The sequence below is a fragment of the Drosophila bipectinata genome, chromosome XR, assembly GCF_030179905.1.
Source record: "Drosophila bipectinata strain 14024-0381.07 chromosome XR, DbipHiC1v2, whole genome shotgun sequence".
Lineage (NCBI taxonomy): Eukaryota > Metazoa > Arthropoda > Insecta > Diptera > Drosophilidae > Drosophila > Drosophila bipectinata.
This window is the reverse complement of record NC_091735.1, coordinates 15158928-15186002: the sequence shown is the minus strand read 5'-3', so window position 1 is coordinate 15186002 and position 27075 is coordinate 15158928. Positions and strand designations below refer to the sequence as shown.

Sequence of the window (27075 nt, the reverse complement as noted above, 5' to 3'; positions counted from 1 at the left end):
CCGGTAATTGATTAAATGAATTAATTCGGCGGGACGGTAACGGAACTACGTGTACATGTAATGCATGTTCAAACTATCTACTACTATATACTATGAACTATACTACTATGTACAATAAACCACATACATACATACTTTGTTTGTATTTAAATATAAATAAATTAAATAAATTTAAATATGAAATACATTATCACATATTTAAATATATTTAATGTGCTATTAGCTTAATTTGTTTGTATTGTGTTATAGTATCAAGGGACTGCAAAACTAATTATGAATTAAAAAGAAACAAAAGTAAAACTTAGTTCTTAATTTTAAAAATTAAAGTCAAAACTTATTATTTTTTTAGGGATGAAATCTATGTACCTTTAGATACATATTAGCATATAAATATATATTTTTCACATTAATACTTTTTGGGATAAGTATATTATATACTTTTCGTTTGGGGAAAAAAACAACCGAAACCCACCTACCAGAGAGCTGCAACGAGTATGACAACTTACTGGACAATCATTACATTGTTTCACGGTAAACTTGGCTTAAGGTTAAATTAATGTAATGTAATGTAATGATTAGGGATTCGTCCAGATTAATCCATTAGTGTTCCAGATCGTGATATCTAATCCCGTTTGTATAGTGATTTGAAAAGGGTAGCCATCATCTGGGTCATTTGGTTCATGACCTTCTCTATCATGCGCTCAAACATGGCCTCCATACTAGCCATTTTAGCGTTCAGTGGACTGCCTGACGGGATTAGATGGTCGTTGGGATTGGTCTTGGCTTGTAGGGCAACGTATCTTACTGCACGGGCGTAGCTTACGTTGGGTTCGATCCTGCTTGCCCTGTGGTCGATCCTGCTAAAGTGGGGAAAACACTCTTCGCCCTCTCGTAGGATGGGAAGCCTTTGTATGGGGGTCCATGTGGGCCGTCGGAATGGAGGCAGAGGGCCGGTTCGCTGGCGTCCTTTTTGCATTCAGCAGTCGAGTGCTCGCCTTCACACTTATCGCTCGAACTGGCAATATCTATGGGTGTGCGCGAAGCTTTGGCACCGGAATTGTATGTATTTGTATCCCATGTATTATATATCGTATTATGTTGTATACCCCTAACCCAATAAAAGAATAGATTAAGTTATTTGTTTTAGTTTATTTTGTAAGAGATATCAACAATGGTTCAAGATTAAATTGCATTTGTATTTATCATTTATCAGATACATTGTCCCGAAAACGATGAAGATAATTTACATATATCGAGGGAGATACAGGGAAGTAGCAGAGCTAGAGGGGGAACAAGACATTGAAGAGAGAGAAAAAGACAAACAACAGTCGCTTGCGCGGTGCTTCTACCAAAAAGTATTACAATTATTTAAAGCATTAGCATTGTGTCCTCTATTCGCTTCTCCGCCTTCTAATTTCCATTAGCAGTGTATTCTGTGTGTTTTAGTTTGTTGCTCGTCCACACCTCGAATGCGTTTTTTGTGTTCCTGTCTATCCAATTTCTATTTTTAAGTTTCCAATTTGCATTTTTAAATTTTCATTTCATTCTCAACACGAAGGCGGGGAGGCCTCCAATACCTGGATCCTTTTGGCTAGCTCTTGACAAATTGGATGACTACAAATACCATTATAATAGATAGTAAATAATGTACATAGACTTCGATTTCGATGCGAATGGTTCCGTGTGTGTGTGTTGTCCGGACTCTGGCATCCGGAGGCGGCTCCGATTCTTAGCCGGAGCATTCCGTGCACAAGGGCTTGTTTTCCTCCACGGCAAAGGTGCTGGCCGTGATGGGAGTGGCGCATTTCTGCAGGAAGGTTTATACAATTAGTAATAGCTCTGATATTTAATAATAATTATTTAATAATATTTTAATATTTAATAATATAAATTTTAAAACTTGATCCAATGAACTGATGGACTTAAATATTTTTTACAGAAATAACTTCAATGTCAGCAAGCAGTGACTTAATTTAAATTTTTTTAAAATATTCAGAAATTGTATTGTGCTGAGAGCAGGAGAGAACTTTAAAAAATCGTATGAAAGCAAAAAATAAATTATTTTTTGGAAAAATATGAATAAAATTAACAATAAAATAATAATGATAATAATGAAACAAGAAAGGAAAGCTAACTTCGGGCGGAGCCAAAGTTGATATACCCTTGCAGTTAAAACCGGATATATATTGCAAACATCGGATATAGTTGGCCGATCCTAATGAAATTTGGTAGGTTAGATTAACTGACCAAACCAAAACTAGAATCTGTACCAAGCTCCAGCTTTCTATCTTCAAAAACACAAAAGTTGGGTCAATTCCGATCCTTCAGTTATATGGCAGCTATAGGATATAGTCGGCCGATCCTTATGAAATTTGGTAGGTTGGATCAACTGACCAAAAATAGAATCTGTATTAAATTCCAGCTTTCTATTTTCAAAAACACGAAAGTTGGGTCATTTCCGATCGTTCAGTTATATGGCAGCTATAAGATATAGTCGGCCGATCCTTATGAAATTCGGCACGTCGTTATTATTTTGCCAAAAATAGCTTTCATGTCAAATTTGAACTCTCTAACTCTAAAAACACCAAAGTTATACCATTTCCGATCAATCAGTTATATGGCAGCTATAGGATATAGTCGACCGATCCCGGTCGTTCCGACTTATATACTGCGTGCAAAGAAAAGAAGGGTGTGTATCCTGATCAAGAATATATATACTTTATAGGGTCGGAGATGTCTCCTTCACTGCGTTGCACACTTTTGGACAAAATTATAATACCCTCTGCAAGGGTATAAAAATTCGGACATCTCTCTTTTATGTAGTTGAACAAAGTATTTTAAGTATCCTTAGTAATTTCTCAATTCCTAAATATTTTTATATATGTATTCTCAAAATACTCCCGCAAGAGCCCCTGAAATGCGCTCTCCAAAAATCAAAGTCCTATATAATACCTTATTAGTAAAAATTATAATCCGTTTGCTATTCCTATGTATCATGCTTTAGCTTTAGTCTTGTTTATTGGATCAGATGAAAGTACCGCCTTTCATAAATGACTGCCTGGAGGCACTGTAGTTGACTCACCTTGCACTTGAAGCAGTCGCGGTGCCATTTGGCGTTCAAGGCGACGATCGCATTGTCGGTGATCGGGAGAGTGCAGCCGGCGCAGCGGGCGGCGAAGAGCTGCTCGAAGTCCGCGCGGCAGTAGGGGTGGCCGTCGCGCTCGTAGAAGGAGGTGCCCACCAGCGGCTTCTTGCAGGGGCCGTTGCACACGAAGCACTCCTCGTGCCATGACTGCTCCATGGCCTTGATGGTGCGCTGAGAAGTGAGTGGAAAAGTGGGTCAGAAATCGAAAATGAGCCAGTTGGTTAGTATACTTTTGTGCTGTTGAAGTATTTCAGTGTTTGTTCGTTACACATATTGAGAGATATTTATATATAATCATAATCAAAGCCAATCAATCGTGCCCACACCCACACCTACGCCCACAAATGGGGTGCACTGACCTTGCCCCAAATGGCCGCAAACAGAAAATTGGCAAGGAGAGTCTATTTTATCCAAATAGAATGCCAAATGCTCTTTAATTTGCGTATTACTTATATAATATATTTCATATATTTTATATATTATAAATATTGAGGTAATTGAGGTAGGAAAATATATACACTCATAAAAAAGGTTTTTAATAAAGGATTTTTTGTTTAAATATATATGTTCTTCCTTCTTAATAATTTAGCATTATAAACAATCCGTTTTCCATTCAAAAAAAAAAAAAAAAAAACTTTTATTACTTTGGCTAAAAATTGAATTGCCTATAAAAACCCTCAAATACCCGTTTTAAAAAAGTAATACCATTTCAAAAATCTCTCAGAATCGAGGAAGAACTTTAAGGTATTTGAAAAATAAACATCAATCGAACCAAATTCTCAAAAGCAATAAAAATGTATTTTGCAATCTTGTAGAGGGTTTTAAATCACTAAAGATTCTCGAAAACCCCGCAATTACATAATTTAAAAACAAAAACTATGTGATTTAGTGCGCTTTGCACAAAACTCAGCACAACTTTCCCGGAAATCTGGTAGATACTTTTCCGGCAACAGTTGTCCGTTTTCAAGATACAATTGAATCTAAGAGTCTAAATATAGACAGAATTCGCAATCACTTCCTTAATTAAATTGTAGATGAGCAAATTTGCAGAGATATCTGAACAGTTTTATGGCACGGCGTTTCTGGGTAAATGTTGACAATATTCATTACATTATTCCGAGGTCGTAAAGTGGCAGAGTTTATGGCAAACAGACGATCAGACCTATGAGATACACCTGGGAGATAGATATGTTTCCACAATACAAAAGAATCGATGCGATACTTGGTTACTTTGGTGGTTAAAAATACTAAACAAGCCGGAATGGGAAAGCTTTAAGAAACCTTTAAACCATTTTTGATAGATTTTTTTAGTTTTTGATTTTAAATTAAATAGTTTATGGAAAACTTATTTTGAGAAAAGTAACTCAAAAATTGCCAAATATTAAACAATATATTTTTATTTTTTTTCTAACTATGCTTATAATTTATCTAAAATTTTAAAGTGTGCTGAATTTCAAATAAAACTTTTTATTAAATTTGAATTTTTTCAATAATTTTAATAATTAATGAATAATAAGTTAATTTTATAATTCCTGGAAGGTTAGAAACGGGTGACGAATGCACTTACTAAGCATACAATTTAAGAAATCAGTTTGATGTTTCCGTTTTGGTGACGAAAAAAAAACCGTGTGATGGATTTTTTTTAGATAGTTATTTTAAATTTTGAGTTTGTCTTTTACTTTTATAGATTTAGAATATTGAACTTTCCGAATATGAATTATTTAACAAGTTATGAAAATGTTAGTAATATTTTGGAGAAAGTAATATCTGTTTGAATAGAATTCACACTAAGTATTTAAACTTACAGTATTCTTAAAGTAATCCCTTACCTCTAGAATGGGCTTCTTGCAGCCATGGCAGGTGCCGGAGTAGATCTTGACGAAGCAGTCAGAGCAGACGGGCTCTCCGTCCTGGATGTTGAAAGTGGCCTCGGTGATGGGGCAGAGGCATTCCTTGCAGGCGAAGTGCTCTGGGTGCCAGGTCTTGCCTAGAGCCGTGATGATCCGCTGCTGGATGACCTCATTGCACTTGTGACAGACGGATGGCTCCGACTGGGAGGGAGGAACAGAATTTCAACTCAAATTAAAATAAATTTCAAATGGAAATCACGTACATAAAATATTTCATAATACACCATCCGCTGGCATCTTTTCTTTATGTTTTTTTGTGTGTCTCTGACAAATCATACTCAAATCGAGTTCAAAAACCGCAAAAGACAGCTGCTAGCGCGATTTTACGTAACCTAATACCCAACTGTTGATTCTCGATTCCCAACACCAACTCAAATGCCAAAGGCCTCCCCACAAAGAACCCCTCCGGCACATGAATATGCATATAAAATATATATAAATATGTATCTCTTCATATATTAATATACTTGTCTGCCACAATAAATGATGAGAATCGGCGTAAAATCGTTTACAAAGCAGAAAAATAATAACATATTATACAATAATGAGTTGTCCCCGCGGGTTGCTATCACAGTTCTATGGAGCGGAATATTTGAAATGGGATTATTAAATAATAAATGATCTTTTAGTCATTTTTCAAGTGTATAGTGCATGTAGTTAGTGTTAGTTAATTACTTAAATTTTTTCCATTTTTTATACGGATTTAATTTTTAACAAAAGCTTCTTGACAAAAAAAGTATTTTTATTAAGAACTTTATATTTTAGAAAAAAAAAAAATGAAGATAGATTCTCAAATATTCGAATTAAATTATCAAAAATAATACTTAAAGGTATTGCCATTCTTCTATATTTTCACTATTGAATTTATTTTATTATTTTTAATGGGAGTCCTACTAATACTCTCTAATCTTTAAGGTTTGAAAAAATTAATGTAGTTTTAAACTAATGCCTTCATCTTGTTGCCTTGTAAATTGAGAAAAAGATTGATTTTCATACAGAAGGTACACCTTCCCACAGACGCTTCGCTTTTTTTAAATGTATATAAATAATTGACCTGATACCAAAATGTTGCTAAGGATCAGCTAAATATATCTTGCAACACTGGAATTTGACTGCAAGAATACATATGTACGTAATCTTTCCTATCGTTGTATAAAAATGTTTCATAATATTATGGCTGTTAAACTTTCAAATGTTCGTAGTAAATTTCTTAATAAACTTTTAGAAATCTAAAAAAATATGCCTAAAATAATTTGATTTCATTCAATCCTTTTTTTTTTATAAATATAAAAAATGTCAAGTACAAATATTAAAATTTTTTAGGGATATAGAAATTTGAATCAGTATATATCAGTATATATTATCAGAACTAATCATTTTTTACAATTTATGTAAAAAATTTTAAGTTGTAACTATCATATACTCCCTCCATATAAGAGAAACTAAAATACTTTAGATTATGCAGTTTCATAGATACAAATTGTACGGAATACCAATGAAAGTTGACCCCAAAAGTATGCACCTAAAGCCAAAAATTATAAAACCAATTCCAAAAAAGAAACCCTAACCAAAATCTGTGGAAATTGTTTACCTTTTGTAAAACAATCAAGGCATTAGGCCCTAAGTATGGCCAACATTAAGGCCAAATTCAGTTCGAATTAACATTAACTAGCTTAGCACGTTTTGGCCATTAACACCTAGGATTAAGGAGGCCACCCAAGGAGTCTTAGCCAAAGGCCAAGCCCCATTTTAGCCAAGTTAGGAGCCCAAGCCAACAAAGACAAATGGCCTATAAAACCGCAACGATTTCACATAAAAATTGCAATTGAATAAAATGCATAAATTATGATGAAAATAAAGTGAAATATCCGCGAGGTGTTTTGCTTTTCCATTTTCGCTTGGCGATTTTATTTACAATTTCTGGCAGCGGTTTGTGGCAATTTCCAAAAATTTAATTTGAACAAATTAAACGCACATTAAGTTTTTCGAGCAGCCGATCCCCTCCTCCCCCGCCGTTACCTCTCTTAGCTCACTTAGTTCTTAATTTTTTTTTTTGCTTGTTTAAAGTTTCTGCGCCAGATGTAGAAACAACAATCATTTCTTTTTGCATTAGACGACGTCTCACTTAGATCATCGCTAGAGTTAGAATTCAAATTAAACAAACACGCACACACACCGCCGACGGAAAGAGATGGCAGTACAAAAAATGAAAGAGACGGGCCTATCAGGAGTGGGCCTTTTCAGGGGGCCAAGGGCATTGCCTTCTCGCTCTCACTTCGCACTTCAAATAAATGCCTTTTCCTGCCCAAATAACAAAAAACAACAAACAACAATAAAACAATAGCAAATGCCCACAAAACAAATAAAAAATACACATTTTGTTTTCAGTGTTAAATGAGCAAACAAAATAAGAGAAAAAACAAGAAAGGAAAGCTAACTTCGGGCGGAGCCGAAGTTTATATACCCTTGCAGCTAAAACCGGATATATATCGCAAACATCGGATATAGTTGGCCGATCCTTATGAAATTTGGTAGGATGGATCAAAATTTAATCTGTACCAAGTTCCAGCTTTCTATCTTCAAAAACACGAAAGTTGGGTCATTTCCGATCGTTCAGTTATATGGCAGCTATAGGATATAGTCGGCCGATCCTTATGAAATTTGGTACGTTGGATCAACTGACCAAAAATAGAATCTGTATTAAATTTCAGCTTTCTATCTTCAAAAAAACGAAAGTTGGGTCATTTCCGATCGTTCAGTTATATGGCAGCTATAAGATATAGTCGGCCGATCCTTATGAAATTTGGCATGTCGTAATGTTTTGCCAAAAATAGCACTCATGTCAAATTTGAACTCTCTAACTCTAAAAACACCGAAGTTATACCATTTCCGATCAATCAGTTATATGGCAGCTATAGGATATAGTCGGCCGATCCAGGCCGTTCCGACTTATATACTGCGTGCAAAAGAAAGAAGGGTGTGTGCAAAGTTTCAAGTCGATAGCTTTAAAACTGAGAGACTAGTTTGCGTAGAAACAGACAGACGGACAGACGGACAGACGGACAGACGGACAGACGGACAGACGGACAGACGGACATGCTCATATCAACTCAGGAGGTGATCCTGATCAAGAATATATATACTTTATAGGGTCGGAGATGTCTCCTTCACTGCGTTGCACACTTTTGGACAAAATTATAATACCCTCTGCAAGGGTATAAAAATTAAGTGGCATTGTATCCACCGAGTGCTACCAAAAAAGTAAATCGAACAATTGATGCCTCTTTTGGGGATTCGAAAGTCTGGCAGATTTTTGTTAAAAAACAATAATATTTTATAAACAAAAAAATTGAATATCAATAAATATATTAATACGTATATAATTTTAGCTGTGGTTTCTGTATTTATTATAAAATTTAATATTTTTATTACAAATTATTCCTGATTTATTGAGTTGAGTCACTTAAATCAATGATATACATATATCTAAAAAAGAAATTCAATATAATCATCGATTTGATTTGAAATATAAATGATCCATAACTTATACATTTTACTCAAAATTATTAATAATACGAAAGACGCATAGCCTTAAAAGGCTTACTTAGTAATCAAAAAGGGTTCATTTCATATAAATCATATGATTTATTATTCATTTAATTTATGGAAAACTAAGTATAAACTTTAATCATAAATTAAAAAATTCCATATGAAATACGACAAAACCCTTTGAAAACACCAATACTTTTAGGTCTGAAAATGAATTTATAAAAAACACAAAATTATACCCAAACAAGAAAGGAAAGCTAACTTCGGGCGGAGCCGAAGTTTATATACCCTTGCAGCTAAAACCGGATATATATCGCAAACATCGGATATAGTTGGCCGATCCTTATGAAATTTGGTAGGATGGATCAAAATTTAATCTGTACCAAGTTCCAGCTTTCTATCTTCAAAAACACGAAAGTTGGGTCATTTCCGATCGTTCAGTTATATGGCAGCTATAGGATATAGTCGGCCGATCCTTATGAAATTTGGTACGTTGGATCAACTGACCAAAAATAGAATCTGTATTAAATTTCAGCTTTCTATCTTCAAAAAAACGAAAGTTGGGTCATTTCCGATCGTTCAGTTATATGGCAGCTATAAGATATAGTCGGCCGATCCTTATGAAATTTGGCATGTCGTAATGTTTTGCCAAAAATAGCACTCATGTCAAATTTGAACTCTCTAACTCTAAAAACACCGAAGTTATACCATTTCCGATCAATCAGTTATATGGCAGCTATAGGATATAGTCGGCCGATCCAGGCCGTTCCGACTTATATACTGCGTGCAAAAGAAAGAAGGGTGTGTGCAAAGTTTCAAGTCGATAGCTTTAAAACTGAGAGACTAGTTTGCGTAGAAACAGACAGACGGACAGACGGACAGACGGACAGACGGACAGACGGACAGACGGACAGACGGACAGACGGACATGCTCATATCAACTCAGGAGGTGATCCTGATCAAGAATATATATACTTTATAGGGTCGGAGATGTCTCCTTCACTGCGTTGCACACTTTTGGACAAAATTATAATACCCTCTGCAAGGGTATAATAAAACTAACAAAAAATATAAAATTTATGAATCATAAATATCTAAATACTACTACAATAGACAAGGTTAGTCTAAATCTTGGGCATACTTTGTATGCATATTACAAAAAAATAAATTTAAAGCAAAAAGTTATATGTATATATATATAATTAATATAATTTTTATGACTTATAATTTTCATCCTTAGAGATCTGAGAGAAAGCTTTATGTAGAAGTCATAGTTAACCCTTGTTTGGCACGATTTTAACAGCACTTAACCCACTGCCTGCAACCTGGGATGTGTTTGTCTTTGCAACGCAGTTCAGCTTGAATTGTAATTTTCGTATTTACGAGCTTTTTGCTTTTCTGTTGATGATTTACATTTCTTATCAGTAAATTGCCGTAATATTTCCAGCGATTTTTTCATATTTTCCTGAAAAGGCTAGCACACCAAAGATACAACAACAACTGCAGCAACACTAAAGAAAATGCATTATATTTAAAAAGAAAAACAATTGAAACAAACAAAAACAAATAATTACAATACTTCATAGGCTACCGCGGAATTATTCACATTTATGGGCGATAATTAAAATATGAATCATTTCAACACCATTAGTGCGAAAGAGAGGGAGAAAATAGAAAGAGATGGGGATAGAGGAGTAAAGTGCTCTGCTTTTTTGGGTTTTTCTCCTCGGCCATCAATCAAAGGTGTCGATCATCAGGTCGGCGGTGGATGAGGGCACCACATTTGGCCTGTTGCCTTGGATCAGATGTAGTACTGTGTGGCAGACGCCTCCAAAAAAAAGCGGCAGAAACCACTCACCACCCCAGCTGCCTCCCCCACCATCATCTTCCTATCTTCGCGAAGCACACACTGCGTATACGTAATGGCCATAAAATAATTTAAACTGTGAGCGAAATGCCGAAATGGGTTTGCAATATATGGTCAATTGTATATAAATAAGATAATCTGCAGATCGCACTGAACCACTGAAAACTAGCGGATATAATAGAAATTTTGTATCCCTAGGTAATTACCATTACTCGATCAGATAAAAGGGCTACGAAATAGTCTAAATGGATATTTCGAATAGCCAGAGGCTGATTATTATGCGTGGTACTCGGATCTTTCGAATAATTTCGCGCCTAAAAATCTAAAAATCATATTTGCTTTCAAAATAGACAAAAAGTCTTTGGGAAATGAATAAAAAGCCTACAGCAATGTAAACAAATATTATAAATAGCCAACAGCTGACTATTGCCAATCTGGAATCATTAACTCGAGACTTGTCGTGATTCATGAGTAATACTCAAATTTTTCTGGGGGTTTTATGGGTAAGACTTCCAATAAAACCAAAACATTTCTACCATTAAATGTATAGAAATATTAAAAATAGATAACAGCTGAGTACTTATTATTTGTGAAATAAAGTTTTATAAATATACGCTTTTTATAGTTGAAATGGTAATACATCTACATTTTAACATTTAGTACTATTGTATATTGATGTAAGAAATTACAAATTCATAAATCTTCAAAATTTAAAAATAAATTTTAAAAAATGTTCCAGTATTCCAATGTCGTACATGGGTATTTGTTAAAGTGAGAAATTTATAGAAGAATTTTTAATATAACTGATATTTTGAAAGGCCTAAAAACCAGAATGATATATAAAAGCTTTATTGACAAAACCCTACATGAATCGCTAATATTAAATATATTCAACGAAAAACCATTATAAGCCAAACAAATGACTGACTGGCCTAAAACTACTTGTTTTTGTGTTTATTTGTGAAAACTAGACAAACAAAGCAACCCAGACAGGGGCAAGTGTGAGGCCAAAACCCTTTGGGCCAAAAGCCAAGCCCACCGACCACAACTAACATTAATCTGCGGCCAGTTAGTCGGGTGAATAAACCAATTCCATTTATCAGTCTTTCTGGCGAGACTTTGGCCAGACCGTCTCCGGTGATCTCCGGCGGGGATCGGTGATGGGTGTTCGGTGATCACTGGTGACTATAATGGCCAAGACAATAACGAACATCCCATCGCCGAGATGACTCTTCAAAACCCTCTGGCTAAGCCTGCTCTGGCCAAGTGCCTGATTTATATGGCTCATTTTATTAAGCGGACAACGAATAAATCGCTTTGTAAATTGATGATATTCTTGTTGAAAAAACGGGGAAAAAAGCAGAAATCAGCGAGTGAGTGAGATGATATCATCGGATCAAAAATATTCCCCGGGCTGGTTGTTTATGGAAAGCATTGGCCCTTAATCCAAAGCTGTGGCTTTCGCCCACTAAACTAACGCCTTTCGAAATTCCAAAAATCTTACATTTTCCCCCGAAAATCGAGTCGTTATAGACACGAAAACTTAAAACGCCCACTTGGCAGGCACTTGGTAACTCTTGAAGATCATTTTTTTCCGTCTGGCTTACCGTTTTGTTTTTATTTTAGTATGGTAATTAACATAAAGTCTAATAAGGCAACGGCAGCCATATTCGAGTGTGCGTGAGTCGTATTTTTGTTTTATTTTTTGGTTTTGTTTTCATAGCCAAAATACCAGATGGATGACAATTTCAGTTTCGCGACTCTGTCGAAAATTCCGCTCACACACTTTTTCCATGAATCTTGGCGCATGGAAAGCTGGAAATCGAATGTCAAAAATCGAAAAACCAAAAACAGAAAGCGGAAAACCCAAACGACACGCTGGACGCAGGCCCACCAATAAATGGGTGGCCAACACGGCGTATGAGCAATCGCCAACCTGTTTGAAAAACGCCCACGCCGGAGATCTTGGACACCGATTGTTTTTTTTTTGGGTTTTCGAGTGGTAATGGTTATGGGAATTTGTTTTGTGGCAGCCAGCTGGACGACCAGTTGGAAAGTGATTTCAATGTTTGTTTCTTTGTAATCGCCACCGACGCCCCCCTTATTTGTATTTTATTTAGTTTTTCAAATTTTTCACTCACCATTTTGTTTTCGGCTTGTTACACTTGCTCCGGTGAATTCTCGTTGAGGTTTGAACTTCAAAAACACAAAAGAACACGACATTAATTAATGGGCTTGCTTGTTTTGAATGAAAAACAACCGTTCGATAGCTAACAAAAAAAGGAAACACACTTTAAATACTAAAAATAATACTTAAAAATAAGTGTTCGATATTTTCATTTTCTAAACTTATTTTCTATTTCTAATCATATTTTCATACTTGTTTTCTAGCAAGAGTCAACTACAAGTTTGTCTTTTGTTTAAAATAATTAGAAACAATGCACCTTGAATATAAATTAAAAAATCACATTTTTTAAAAAATTTTGAAAAAAAAGTTCCGTTAAATAATTTTTATTTTTTAATAATAATTTGTCATAGTGTACATATGTATGTACAAGTATTAAAAAAAATAAACCCAAATCATATCTTTTGGATACATAAACTTTTTGGATTGCAACTCTCTTCCCAAAACTTCACAGTCACACCTCGTCAAAAAAACCAAGTCAAGCACGAAAAAAAAAACAAAGTAACCGGCTAGGAAAAAAACGTCAATGAAAGGCAACTATGAATAAAAAAAACAGACGAAATCAAACAATTTGAGCAATTGCAGCAAATACTAAGTTTTTTCGAGAGCCTCGCGTAGAATTTTTGTTTGTTTATTTTTTGTGTATTGTACAAATTTCAGTTGAAAAAATAAATTATTTAATAAAACGGGATAGAAAGGGCAGCTAATGCAAAATTCGCGAAACGTTGGCAGAGTAGGTCGCAAAAAAAGTACCAGTTAAAAAAAATTTTAAAAAATAGCAAAATAAGGAAAACAAGGGAAAGCACAAACACCGTTTAATCGAAATCGTACAAATATATATTTAATTATATATATTACTTTATCGGATCGAAGTCGAACCGAACCGGCGAGCGTCGGCCAAGAAACTGAAACTGAAACGCTCAGTCGGCGCCTTCAACGGCAGAGCGCCAGCAGCGGCAGCGCAGCAGAAGCGGAGCAGAGCTATGGAGGCGACAGCGACGCAGCGTCTGTTGGCACGCAGGCGCCGCGAAGGCATCGCCCAAAGGAGCGTGCAGCAGCACCACCAGCAAGGGGTGGAGCGGTACATGGGGGATAAGAGCTACCGCACCCCTGGCGCCCTGAACCGGGGCCGGGGGACCGCTTCAGTCGCCAACACTGCCTCCACCTTTGTCGCCGTAGTGCGGCCCAGCAACACCTCCACCCGGATCGGTGCCACACGCACCACCCAACGCAGCGCACACTCCGGCCGAATGACGGTTGCAAAGCCGCCACGTCAGATGCTCAACCCAAAGGTGAGTTCCCAAACTTTTTTATAATTTTAAGACCAATTATACACTCAAAAAAACTGCATAGTCCTTGGCAAACTCCAATCCCTACGAGAACAACATCCCCATCCGCGGGGAGCGACCTCTAGCCCAGCGGAGTAAGTTAGCCGACAACAAGACCCGCAACCGGCCTCTCGCCGAGCAATTTCGTACATCCTTTGGCCGCCAAGCTACCACCACGTTCACCCGCACCCGGACCACTGCCCCCCATCCTACCGGCACCAAGACGCGCTGCAATTTGAAGGCCATCAAGCCCAAGGTCGACTGCCACTTGTGCCCTCCTTCAAAGAGTCACTGTCACGTCCATAGACACGGCTACGCCCACTCCTCTATGCCCAGCCCCCAAACCCTGCCAGGAGGTGGCCAGAACAAGACCCTGGCGGAGGCGCACGAGCAACTGGAGCTGATGCTGACGCGGATCGAGCGGGCGAACGAGTACCTGCCGCAGATGCCGCTGTCAGGACTGCATGCCGGCTGCTCACCCGCCGGCTCTACCCGTCATGGGGCCCGCCGCTTGGGCCCTGGCCAGGGCCAGGGTGCGGCCAGGGTGGCAAAGGGACAGCGGCGGCAGTGGGCGCCAACACCACCGGCTCCAGCCGGGTCGCCGATGGCTAGCGCAAGAGGAACCTATTCCCAAGCGCAGATGAAGATCCGCAGCAGAGTAGGTGAGTGTGCACTGCGAGAGAAAGGGATTTTGTATATTATAGATTTAATTAAATACTTTGTTTTTCTTTACTATATGATACCCGATACTAATCCAAGAAACCAAAATAATGCTCCCTACTTTGTAGGACCTCTGAGTACCGGGTATTATATAAATCACATAAATCACTTCTCTGCTTTCTTTTTAAAAGACAAAGTTATAGGATTCTTTGAGGCATAATGTTAGATAATATATTTACTCTTTTTAGGTAGTAACACTTTGGTGCTTTTATAGACACTTTTAGGCCAAGTCAGTTCGCTAGTTCTTTTTTAAAAACACAATCATTTGTTACACAATCTCATAATTACAATATAATTTGAACTTAATTTTGAATACTTTTATAAAAGATAATTGTATTATAGTATATTGTTATTTTAAATTATTATTTATATTTACAGTTCGGGAATTGGGAGGCGGCTCATCCGGTGACGGATCCGGAACGCAGGACAAGGTCGAGAAGCCGACCGGCATCGTACCGCTCACCTGCAATCCGCAGCATCTGCCGCCGGCGAAGCGGGAAGCGCTGATAAAGCTGTTGCAGGGGGCAGACCAGCACGACAAGGGCATCGTGGACATTGTGCGGGGAGTGACGGGAGATGCGCCACGGGACACCATACTCATGATGCTCCAAATGCTGTAAGTATGCAAATTTTACAATCCACCCACAGATGGGGGTAAGCTTTTAGGTCCGGATAAAAAACATATAAACTAATATTCTATAAAGCGAAACATGAAAAAAATTTACTATTGAACAAAAACTAAAAACTTAAATTTACTTTTAAAATTATTAGTTAAAAAATACATAAATTAAGTTTATATTGAATTTGTTCCGTACTGAATCGTTACTTTATAAAATTTTCTTTTTGTGAATATAATGAAAATATTTATTTTATATTTATGTCAATCCTAACAAAAAAAGTTTGAGAGAGAACTCATCGTATTATTAATATGTTAACACCCTCAAATTATTAGAAAAACATTTTTTTTTTAATGAGTAGGATTAAGGTTTTATGCATTTATTCATTTTTTGTATTCACAAAATTTAAGTATTCTTGGAATCTGAGTACACTTTCTTTACTATTTCCTTGCCCCCAAGTGTGCTCAGCCGCAGCACTGGGTTGCTGCGACTGCAGAGCAGCTGAGGCAGAAAGCAGCGCCAAAATGATGTCATCGCCGGCCGTCAGCTGAGAGAGAGTGGGGGAGAGTGGGAGCCTGTGGAGGAGACGAAGAGTAGGAGAATGGGGGAGTGGGAGAGAGTAGGTGTGTGTGGTGGCTCGTTCTCCAGAGCTAGTCAGCTGGCAATGCTCCGCTGACGCCATCGTCTCTGCCGGCGCTCTGCTGCCGCGACTGCTCTGCTACCTGTGGGAGTCAGAGTAGGTGAGTTGGGCAGCGGCAGAGGGGTAGAATGGAGGAGTTACTCACTCACCTCAGCCGGCGTCAAACAAAACAAAATACAAAAAAAATAAAAATAAAAGCAGGAGCAGCAACAAAATTTGTGCTGCTTCTGCTGACTATTGTTTTGGATTTTTTTGTAATACCCGTTACTCCAAAAAGTAAAGGGTATATAAAGTCAGATATAAACAAATTATAAATTTATATGTACATTTTTAAATTATATTTATAAAAATAATTGCAACTGAAGCTTACTACCAATACCATAAAGTTATTGCAACTGAAGCTTACTACCATAAACCAAATAAATTTGAAAAAAAACTTGAAATCGTTACTTAAAACTTTAAAAAGGTAAACAATTTAACGACATAAATGAGAAATTGTTCAGGTTAAACGAGATTATGCATTAAATGTAAAGTACTTTTTCAAAACAAAAATTTAAGAACGGGGCTAGACTGCGTACATGTATTATTGCTACACATTACTCATACGGAATAAACAATATTAATGTTAGTTCTTATTAATTTAAAGTTTTTTTTTTTTTGGTAGAAAAAAATAAAATTATCTTTTCAAAACTTTCAAGCAGGATCATATTCCTATTCTTCAAATCATATTCTTAAATAAATCGAAATAGTCGATCAATACTCAAACATGCGATTTAACTCAAATATATAATTTAACTCGATTTAAATTAATATATTTCACTCACATTTAAAACAGGGTATTTATAGTCTAGACCGTGTAGATTCTAAGCAGTTACTGATAGATTTTTTGTTAACATTGCTTTCAGTGGCATTAGAAGTATTTACAACAACCATTTGGCCCTTCTCTTTATATCCCTCGTGAGTAACTCTCTCTTTCTCTCGTAGCTGTGTTAACTTGGCCAATGCAACTGAGCCGCATTCGAAATATTAGGCACTCGGAAAATATTCTAGTAGAACTTTAAAAAAATTGTCGAAAATAATTTACCAAAAACACAATTGCTTAAATTATTATATATTTTAATATATACATACATACAAATTTGAAGTAAAAAAAGTTAAACTAAATAAAATATCCAATTTTTGAATATTTAAAAAAAAAATGAATACTTCCCAACCATAAACTTTTCCTTTTAGATTAAAATAAACAAACAAACTGGCAACAAAAGTACCATTATTTTCTTTTATTGTATAATAGTTTCTTTTATTAAAGTAAGCTTGAATGGGGTTCTTTATTGATCAGTTATGCATTGATATGATAGTTATTGTTTACTAAATATTTTCTTCATAATGACAACAGTTTTATTAATGAAAATAAAAAATAATGACTGGCGAGCCCAATGATGCACTGGGGTTTAATTTGTGATTTATTATTATTTATTATTTCTATAAAATCGTTAGATTTTTCTTCCAATTGTTGCCAAGTATTAATAACGATTAATTTAGTTGATTAATTCGAGTTTAGTAATGGATTTAAAATATGAATTTGTAATCATAAGTATAAGTGATTTATGATTAGGCTCTTAAACAAATAAATATTTTTCTGTATATTGCAAAGGAATATCGTCTATAATTGTGTAATTTTCCAAAAATAGAATATACATTGGATGGATTAAAATTAAGTTAAGTCTTATTTAAATCTAGCCAAAAGCTCTCTTTAATAGCCAAAAAATTAGAGGATACATTTTTTTGGGAACATCTTAAGCCGTCCATTTATTTTCATATTTATTCAATTGATATTCTCGCCGCCTGAGTTATATCTGGCAGATAGTCTTAGACCGCATCTAACTGTTGATTAGTCACTGAGTAATTAATGACAAGTTCAGGGTCACTTCCCCCCAGAACATACAAATCATATACGTATATTCCAGAGCATCATTTCTTCTCTCCAGTGCTGGTGCTTGTTTTTCGGCTCACTGGGCTTAGCCAGGCTTTGTGCGGTTCTGGTTTTGGGCCATTTTATTGGATCTGCTAATGTCTCATGTCTCACGTTCTGAAGTGTGCAAATTTGCTGTTGCCCGTTTTTTATTCGCAATGTGTGCTTTTGGTTTTTTTTTGCAGTTTGGTCTTCTGCTGATATGAAGAAAACGCTCGTAATCAAATACTACGATCGCCGGGCGCTAATCGACAACAAGTGTATACATATTTCCATATAGTTCTCTATGTACTTGGGCAATCGTCTGATTTTGTAGCGACTATAAATAGCGGTGGTGCCTGTGGCTCGTTGTTCACTTTTACAGCCCTAACCCCTTCGGGCGTTAGATACGCGAATGCTAGGTATGTGCCATATGATATTCCTATAAATCGGTCATTATAGCACCCCTCCGATTCCGTCATTTCTTCAATTTTATCCTTTTTTTGGAAAAGTTTTTCTGCTGGCGATGCGCTTTATTTGTTTGATCAATAAATTCGGCGCTGCCATTTAGCATGCCCCCCCCTAGCATAGGGGATGTCCCCCCTATTGGCCCTGTCTCGCTCTCCCTATCGGCCACCATCTCTTTCTATTGCCGGAGGGTTGCCTCATCAGTGGCTTCTGGCGGGGCTTATTAATTAATTCTTCCACGGTTTTTGGCGTCTCCATTTCCAAGTTTGATTGTGTCATATTATTTACGTGCGCTATCACTGGGATTCCAGGGGAACCAGTGAGGATGGGGGTATTATTTCGGCGAATGCCGGCTCGCGGGGTATCGGTTGGGGGCGTTATGGTGCGGATAGCTCAACCTTAACCCCAGTGACCCAGGCTATGAATAAAGAAGCAACCGAATGAATGACTGAATGAAAAGCGTAATCATACTCTTAGATGGTAACCAGTGGTATTAGCTATATCATGAAGTTAATAACTTTTTCAACTTAACTCCGATTTAGTCCGACTTCGTTACATTATACCAGGTTACATTATTATACTTGGTTACATTATTTTACTTTAACCCTAAAATCAACAATCTTAAAAACTAGAATATTTAAAAATTATTTTTAAAACCTTTGTATTTCAAAACTATTAGCAAAAGATGGCATAAAATATTAAAAAATAAAATTGTGACGAAAGAGAAAGAATTTTAGTACCAAATAATGTGATAATAATTTAAAATACATTTTATTAAAATTAATAATAAGATTTTTAACCTCATAAAAAAAGTTAAAAAGGTAACTATAAACAATGTTAGTGACATTACTATTTTGAAATAATAAGAAAAATAATATTGAACGATACGCTAGAAAGAGTATCCAATAGAAGTTTATCCATTCTGGGATTTGAATGACTGCCTATTTTCGTCATTGGCCTTGAGAGTTTTCCTTACGCTACTATCACTGAAAGAATCGTCGGAGTAAGAGGATGGATAAAAGGGGGTGGATTGGGAGGCCTGGTGCTGCGTGCGTGGGACCAGAGTGTGCAATTCTCGGGGGGGCAAGAAAGGTTGCGTGACGGCAGCCCATATGAAAGCTAATAGCCCCTTGTAGTCCCTTGTATTGTCTTCTCCCAAATGCCAAAGCTGATGCAATAACTCAACTTTATCCGAATGCGAGGAAGTAGACCAAGCCAGCAAAATCAATTTTATAGTGTCATCACAGGGATTAAGGTGTTTAAGGGGCTATTTGGTTTGTCCAATATTTTGTTCCCTTCTTTAGAACCGAGAGTGTAAAAAAAAGATAAATATAATTATAATTGTGGTGCCAAAAGTAAATTGAATAGTTTTATTTATTTTTTGAAGAACGACTTTTCATCCCCATATTTTAAAAATCACAAAATTTAAACCTTTATTTTATAGTACTATTTTTCTTAAACTCAACCAAAAATTCTATATTCCGCAGTCCCCTCAGCTTAAAGGACTCACCCTATGCTGAAAAATTCTGGGAAGGACACCGATATCTGAAGGAGTGCCAGGAGCTGCGCCCGAAGATTCGAACCGAGGAGCGCTTCAAGGATGGTAAGTTACCGCACAGCCCCGACGGACACAACTATTTTTCGCGCAACCTGGAGGACGAGCTGAAAGACGAGAAGCTGGCGCTGGAATACATGGAGTTGGAGATGCGCAGACGGCACCAACACTCAATAGTGCCCCCGGCTATAGAACCTGACGGTGAGAATCCTCTGAACGAGCGGCAGGAGCAGGCAATGCGGGAGCGGGCGGAGCTGGAGGAGCACAAGCAGAAGGTGACCCAGTGCCGAGAGCGACGACGACAGCGGGAGTTCAAGAAACATATGGTCGAGCTGATCAAAGAGCAGACGGACAACGGTCATGCCACAGATGCCAACCTTAGGATTCAAGCGGACGACGTGAAGCAGGAACGCAAACCGATCCAACTTAAGGATCCTCTTTCCGCCGTCGTCCCCTCCGATCCTTGGGAGCAGCTCTGTTGGGAACGGAATCGGTTCCAAGCCCAATGCAAGGGCAGTTGCTTCTACAGTCATTCGCGTAGCCCTGCGCCCTGGAAGGTATATGCCAAGTAAGTACAATAATCAGTCTTTATAATCAATAATCTATCAACATTTATGAAACATAAACATAAACATAAAGCGTTTCCTCGTTATTTTGAAACTCATTTACAGCATTTTGATCCGTTTAAAGGGTACAATTTAAAAGTACATATTTATAGTTAAGACTTATAGATTTTTTAAGTATATTTATTTACAACATTTTTTTTCCTAATGTGTAATATATATTTAAAAAATAATACAATATAATTATACAAATTTCTTTTCAGAGTGGCTGCGAGCCTCAGCACTCATTTAATGGAGAGCATCGATGTTGATTTCAATCGCAGCGTGGCCAGCTACATCAAAGACTTTGTGGCAGGAGGATTGACTATATAGAAGTAGATTTAGTGATAGATCATGCCCGAATCTTTCCGGATAGAGTGCACTCAAATTTTAAACAGATTTCTAAGAACATAACGCAAGTATTTTTATGGTCTATCCCTTTTCTAAACTTTTATCAGATATTAGGATATGCGTTGCATGTCGGTTCCTTCAAAAAATTGAAAGTGTACAGAAATTTTGATACCTGAAAAATTCGGTGGTTGCATAGAAAATACAAATTATTGTAAGTAGTATTTATATGTTGTTTTGAGTCTAAAGCCTAAAAAACACACAGATAAACATAAAATAGTATTTTTCTTTGAGAGCCTAAAGGTATGCTCTTTTTTCTTTAAATATTACATGTATATCTCTTATAAGGATAAACCCATTGTATTTTTAATTATATATGACTAGTGAACATTTTGTTCAAGCTTTTGTAAAATGATTTTCTTTTGCCAGGCCTAAGCGCATAAAATTTATGAATACCTACATCAAGGCACCTTATATGTAACTTATTCCAAAATATTCATTTACCCACCGATAAAGCTCTATGTAGGCCACTAGATGCGTTTGGGTTTGATCTGTGTTCTGGGCTTTGCAAATTACTCGAAATTTTATGTTTTCAGATGAGATGAGGCATCGAAGGCTCCAAAGTTTCATAAAAAACACTAATATAAATTGAAAAGATGAAAAAGTTATTTTCTGTATGGCTAATCAAGGCTTGCACTATTTTTTTTAGGTGACAGGTCTTAAGACTACCACCTTTGGTTCTAAATTTTAAATTTATGCATTTTATGTAGTTTTTTTCCCCAAAAATGGCACTTTTAATGTTTTTTCTATAGATCTTTTATATTTAAATCCTAGAGAAAAATCCAAAAATCCATACTCTATTAGAAACCTTATTAATGGGAATTTGAGGCAGTTCCAATCCGTTGCATTCGTTGCCAAAATATTTTATTGAAAATCCAAAAGTATTAAGAATTAAAGCCGCAAAAAATGCAGCTGATCCGAGTATGTCCGAGTATTTACATTAAAAATTTGTATTTGACCGCAAATAAAATATATTTTGGAATAAACCCTTGCGACCAGTCTAGCATGCTGTAACCGACGATCTGCATTAAATTAATTTCACATCGCAATGTTGTGAGGTATTTTCCATCCATTGAAACAGCCTTTTGTTTTCTCATTTCGGTGAAATGTTATTCTCGTTTAATTGTTCTTCAGAAACTCAATCAAATCAAATTCATCAATTTATACAGGGTGGCAATCTTTGCTTAGCAACTAACTAGTAACTACGGACTAACCTAGCCAATAGGTTCGTACTTAATCGACTTGCTACACAGCTAACGCGGTTAACAACTTCCTGTTAGGGTCGTTAAGTCGGGGAATAGTAAGTTGGTTTGGATGGTTAATGTTTTGTCTGGTGTGTTTGTTGGTTCTTCTGTGCGAAGTGATGTCAACAGTGGCTAGTCGGTGTTAGTCCTCCGGTTTAAACCTACAGACTAAGCTTAATGCTACACTAAGGCTAAGGCGATGCATGCGTGTTTCTTTTGTGTGTTGTGGTATCTCTCTGTCTGTCTCGGGTAATGTGTGGGAAGTAAAAAAAAGTACAATAAATAGGTTGTTCATCCAACTTCGTATCTATCGAGGGCTCATCCACAGGGATCGGGGGGCGGCAGGGGTCCGGGTGGATGGGTGAACGTTTCTCAAAGCAGGTTGGAGCAGCTCTCCTCCGAAACGGCGCAGTTTGTGGAGCGCGGCAGGAACTGGATGTGCTGCCAGGTGGCATTGAATCTGCAAGTGCAACAAACATTTATAACATTTTAATATAAAGTTCCGCTTCTTAAGATCTCAGTCCTTACAGATATCTCTCAGCCAGCTGGCTCTCCACATGCGGCTTGATCCTGGCATAGTCCTTGTCCGCAATGGTGGTACTGCAGTGCTGCTGCATGTAGGCCAAAGTGAAGAGCTCGTTCTCGTTGAAGGACCGCAGGCCGGGAACCCTTAGTCTCCTGGTCAGGCCGAGGGCCTCGTATGTGTTCACCTGGTCGATGCCCGCCCCCTGGATGGCATTGCCGGCGTCGACGGCGCCCACGAAACTGCTCAGAGCCCTGGCCGCCGTCCGCGCGGCACTCAGCGTGACATGGAAGCTCTTCAGGGCGCTGCTGGACAATTCACTCAGCTCGTGGGCCAATCTGGGGGGCTGGCCCGCCGCCAAACAGTTGACGTCCGGCTGGGCGTAGCGGATTTCTGGGACGGCATCGCTTACGTCTACGCTCTGGGCGTTGAACTGCAGCAGGAACGTGGAGAAGTTGTCGATGAGGGCCTCCAGTATGTCGGTTCCAATGCGGGCAAAGTTCACAGCTCTGCACGAAACAGAAAAGGACAGACTCGTGAGCCGGAGACGGTTAGTGTGATTATTACGGCTACTTACACGGGATACCGATAGTCGTAGTAGTTGGAGCTGATGAGCACCCTGGAGACGAGCAGCATGTTGAGCTTGTTGGAGTAGGCGATGGCCTGCGGATCGTCCCTTGTGTACATCTCGGAAACAATGCTGTCAAAGGGAAAGGGATGGCTATAGATCTGCGAGCGTGGATGGCGGATCATGGGACCGCGGAGAAAGTGCAAATAGAAAGTTTCGAGACTCACACATCCAGCATGCCCAAAGTGGTCAGCTTCTTCTCCATGCGCATGCGCCGGAAGGCCCAAATGGACTCCAGGTGCTCCACGAAGTACAGGTTGTTCAACATGAGGTCCGAGTAGTAGTCCGCCAGGTAGTTCGGTTGCTGGAGCACCTCGTCCGGAATGCCAAACTGCAGCCGCATCTCGGTGAGCTTCTTCTGGATGAACTGCCTGGCCGCCGGCTCCAGCCACTGGGCCTGGCCCAACGAGTCCTTCAGCTGGCTCCTCAGGCTGTAGAACATCAGGCGGAGGAACTCTTCGTTGCCATGCGTCTTGTTTAGGCTGCCGCCCCGGGGGGAGGCTACTGAGACTGGTGCCGCCTCGAACTGCTGCCTGGGCGGCTGCTGCTGCAGTGCATCCACCGCGAAGGGCAGCCAGTCCCGCACGACCTTGCTGCAGATCAGCCAGCGGGGGTAGCTGGCAGTCCTGCCGTAAACTGAATGATCGAAGTGCTCTGCCAGGATGCGGTACTCCTTGGACAGGTGGGGCAGCATCTGCCGGGCCAAGGACCACACTATAAAGTTGTTAATGGGTCTGCGGAAAAAATCATAAAATAAAATTAATGAAAGCTAAGATTTTTATGAAAAATATATATGTGTTTCTATGTAACTCCAATTTATGCAATTTTTTATTTATTTTTCTAAATAATTAATCTAGAACACTAGACAGCAAAGCATCATAAATATGAGACTTAAATTAAATTATTATTATACTTAAATTAAAATTAAATTAAATAAATTAACTATAGTGATAGTAGGGACAAAGATCTTCATCTTCAAGTAGAGTCTCTCTACTAATACTTCATCTACTGTCTCCCAGACTACCTATCAAATTTAAGGACCCCACAGTGTCTAGACTACCTCCTACCTACCAAAGGAAATATATTTTATAGAGGCATCTCGGAGGTGTCGCGCTTAGACTAAAATAGGATACAGACATTTAGCCAAGCAGCTGGGTGGGAAACCTGTTAGTCCATACGGTCGAAGTAGACGGGGTTTTCTAGTATAAACCGTCATAACCGTTGTCATAAGTGGTGCAAGATTATTTTAAAAGACTTTCAGTTAAAAGTTAATAAAAAGTTCGAGAAAATTAATAGAGTTCAATTGGTCCTTAGAGACTATGCCCTAACTAAATTGAGGAATTATTCGACCTAATCTTACAAAGATAATACAAATTTTTATTAAATGGTTTTCTCTTCGACTTAGACTTAGATTCAAAGGCTTATATTATATAAAACATATACAAATATTATAATAATATGTACATTTTTTTATTTTTTTAACAAAATAAACTTTTACTAAAACTATAATTTCAACAAAGTACCCTAATCAGTCGTGATGACTATTTTTTAGCCCTACTCACTTTTTGTCCGAAGTGGAGAGCAAAATGGACAAAGCATGCAAAACCTCAACGTCTCGTACCAGCACTTCGGTCTCTTCGGTGATCTTAGTTTTGGGGAAAATGGTCTGCAGAGACTCCAAGATGGGCAGCTGAGAAGGGATGTCCAATTTAAATTATTCATTTATTTATTTTATTGTTAAACTTTTGTTAGCTTACCGAAGGAGCGGTGGTCTTGAGATCCGCCAAACGCATTAGTTTATTCAGCTGGCGATCGCCCGAAGCCTTCGCATCCTCGATGTGCTTCACAATCCGCCTCTCGTAGTGGAAGATGTCATCCGCAAAGAGGTCTGCCTCCCGGGAGACAATGCCTGCAAAAGGAACATTATTATTAAGATTATTATATTTAGGCTCATACAAGAAGGCTATACAAGAAATGGCTCTACAAGTTGTTGGTTTTATATCCAAAATTATATCATACTAGCAAGCCCGAAAGGCCAAAAGTCTTTTTTAATTAAAAAGTAGAATGGTGCTAATACATGTCTTAATGAAATTAAGTTTTTCTACTTTCGCATCTTTTACGCCATTTAATTAATGCATTAATAACAGGCTGAATTTTATTTTAAAATTAATTAATTAAATTAATAAATACATCTATTAAAGCTCAAGCTGGGGTTAAGCTCACCCATATTTATGGCAAAGTCCCTGAGCAGCAGCTTGTAGCCCCGGACCACCTCCTCGTCCACATCGCTGCCATAGAAGTACTTGTCCGGCAGACCGATCTCGCCCTCGTCCAGGGTGATCACATAGTCGTGGGGATGGTTGTAGCCGTTCTCCACACTCACTCTGTAGTAGGGAAATATTCCGTACTTGGTGTGGATGTGGGGCAGAGCCTTCTTGTAGTCCCAGTCCTGAAGTCTCTTGGAGTCGCGGAACGCCTGCCATCCTCCTGCAATCAAGAACGTATATATAGATTATGACCAGAACTATTAGCACCAATTCTAGTTCATTATTTCCGAGGGGAGATCCCCGGCGGTCGGAGACGGGTTGCTAATCGAAATTCCCCAGAACCAAAAGTCCATGAAGTTTGGCAAGAAATCAGTTGCATGTATATTATATATCGTAAAGCATAGATCCGTGTCTATATAAAAATTAAAGTCCGCGTCAAAAAACGGTTTTATATTGTTATGGCTTTGTTTCGCCGGTTTATGACAATTAAAGGCGCTAAAATGTTTGGTTGTTTGAAATTTCCAGGGCGCTCAGTTGTTCGTCCAGCGACTTCTTTTGCAATCATAAAATACCAAACTGACCGAAAATGTAATAAACAAAATAACCCGTGACTAAAGTTGTAAGTTTGAAGTGGAATTACAAGAACACTTCCAAAAAGGGGAGTTAAAAGTTTAAAAAATATATATGAAGCGTTTTAAATGGATTTTGTAGCCATTTGAATGTGTAAGATTGGGATGACAATCCAAACGAAATGCTAGTAACGAATGCTAGTATTTATATAATATAGTATATAGTAATATATAGTATTTATACATTATATGTATAAATGTAGTGTTGTTGGATCAATGTATCACTATATTTCTTATATGCTTTGTTTTATATCATTTTAAACATTTACAAAATATTTATAAGATGGACAAAACCAAAGACTAGACTCTCATAAAATAAATTATCAAAAATGCACTTCAAAAAAAGTATAATAAAATAAATAAAAAAAAAACTTCAACAAGGGGTGTTACACGTTCAAATAAGATATACTATGTTGCTTTTGTATCCATTTTAATATGTTGAGTTAAAAAAATAACTCTTTTCAAATACCATAATATCCTAGTGACGAGATCAGTAGAATACAGCATCAGTATAATCAGTTGCATACATACCCACCCGGCACGAAATCTTTTTAAAACCTTTCCAAAATCTTTATTTTTAAATATTTAATAGGTCATAGTAATCTTCTGTAGTTTTTCATAGAAATATTTCATAGAAAATATATCTTGCATTACCAAAATAATTTAAAAAAGTCTTAATTTTTTTTGTACTTTGTCCAATCTGTCTGAAACATTTTCGAAGCATTTTATGAAACATTCCACAAACATTAGGAAAACATTTCAGAAGTGTAGGTTAAAAGTGTAGAAGTGTACATTTAAAAGTAATGTTTCTGCAACAGTTACTTTGATTATTAGTTTAG

The 27075-nt window shown here is 37.5% G+C and overlaps 3 protein-coding genes across 5 annotated transcripts in view; 1 reads left to right on the top strand and 2 right to left on the bottom strand.

The window, feature by feature from the left end:
- Positions 1-1129: 1129 nt before the first annotated feature.
- On the bottom strand, positions 1130-13560 carry LOC108127966 (transforming growth factor beta-1-induced transcript 1 protein). The gene is made up of 5 exons (XM_017245315.3): positions 13515-13560; positions 12613-12667; positions 4975-5196; positions 3083-3316; positions 1130-1807 (listed from the first exon to the last, which is right to left on the bottom strand). The coding sequence occupies exons 2-5, from the start codon at positions 12613-12615 to the stop codon at positions 1730-1732; spliced, it is 537 nt and encodes a 178-aa protein (XP_017100804.1). The 5' UTR covers positions 12616-12667; positions 13515-13560; the 3' UTR covers positions 1130-1729.
- Positions 13561-13639: 79 nt separating this feature from the next.
- Positions 13640-21109, top strand: LOC108127964 (uncharacterized). Its single transcript, XM_017245314.3, has 5 exons — positions 13640-13948; positions 14010-14646; positions 15083-15320; positions 19868-20503; positions 20762-21109. The coding sequence occupies exons 1-5, from the start codon at positions 13640-13642 to the stop codon at positions 20868-20870; spliced, it is 1929 nt and encodes a 642-aa protein (XP_017100803.2). The 3' UTR covers positions 20871-21109.
- Positions 21110-22028: 919 nt separating this feature from the next.
- The window catches only part of goe (gone early), a 45645-nt gene continuing 40598 nt past the window's right edge, over positions 22029-27075 (bottom strand). For 2 of the 3 annotated variants that reach the window (XM_043213207.2, XM_043213208.2), the window contains exons 5-11: positions 25564-25827; positions 25098-25249; positions 24903-25030; positions 23508-24074; positions 23290-23412; positions 22718-23221; positions 22029-22649 (exon numbers count right to left, since the gene is read on the bottom strand). In XM_043213207.2, coding sequence (XP_043069142.1) covers positions 22562-22649; positions 22718-23221; positions 23290-23412; positions 23508-24074; positions 24903-25030; positions 25098-25249; positions 25564-25827 — 1826 coding nt within the window. In that variant the 3' untranslated portion in view covers positions 22029-22561. Of the gene's footprint in view, positions 22650-22717; positions 23222-23289; positions 23413-23507; positions 24075-24902; positions 25031-25097; positions 25250-25563; positions 25828-27075 lie in introns of those variants that run through there. The other variant, XM_070283174.1, reaches the window with a different exon arrangement.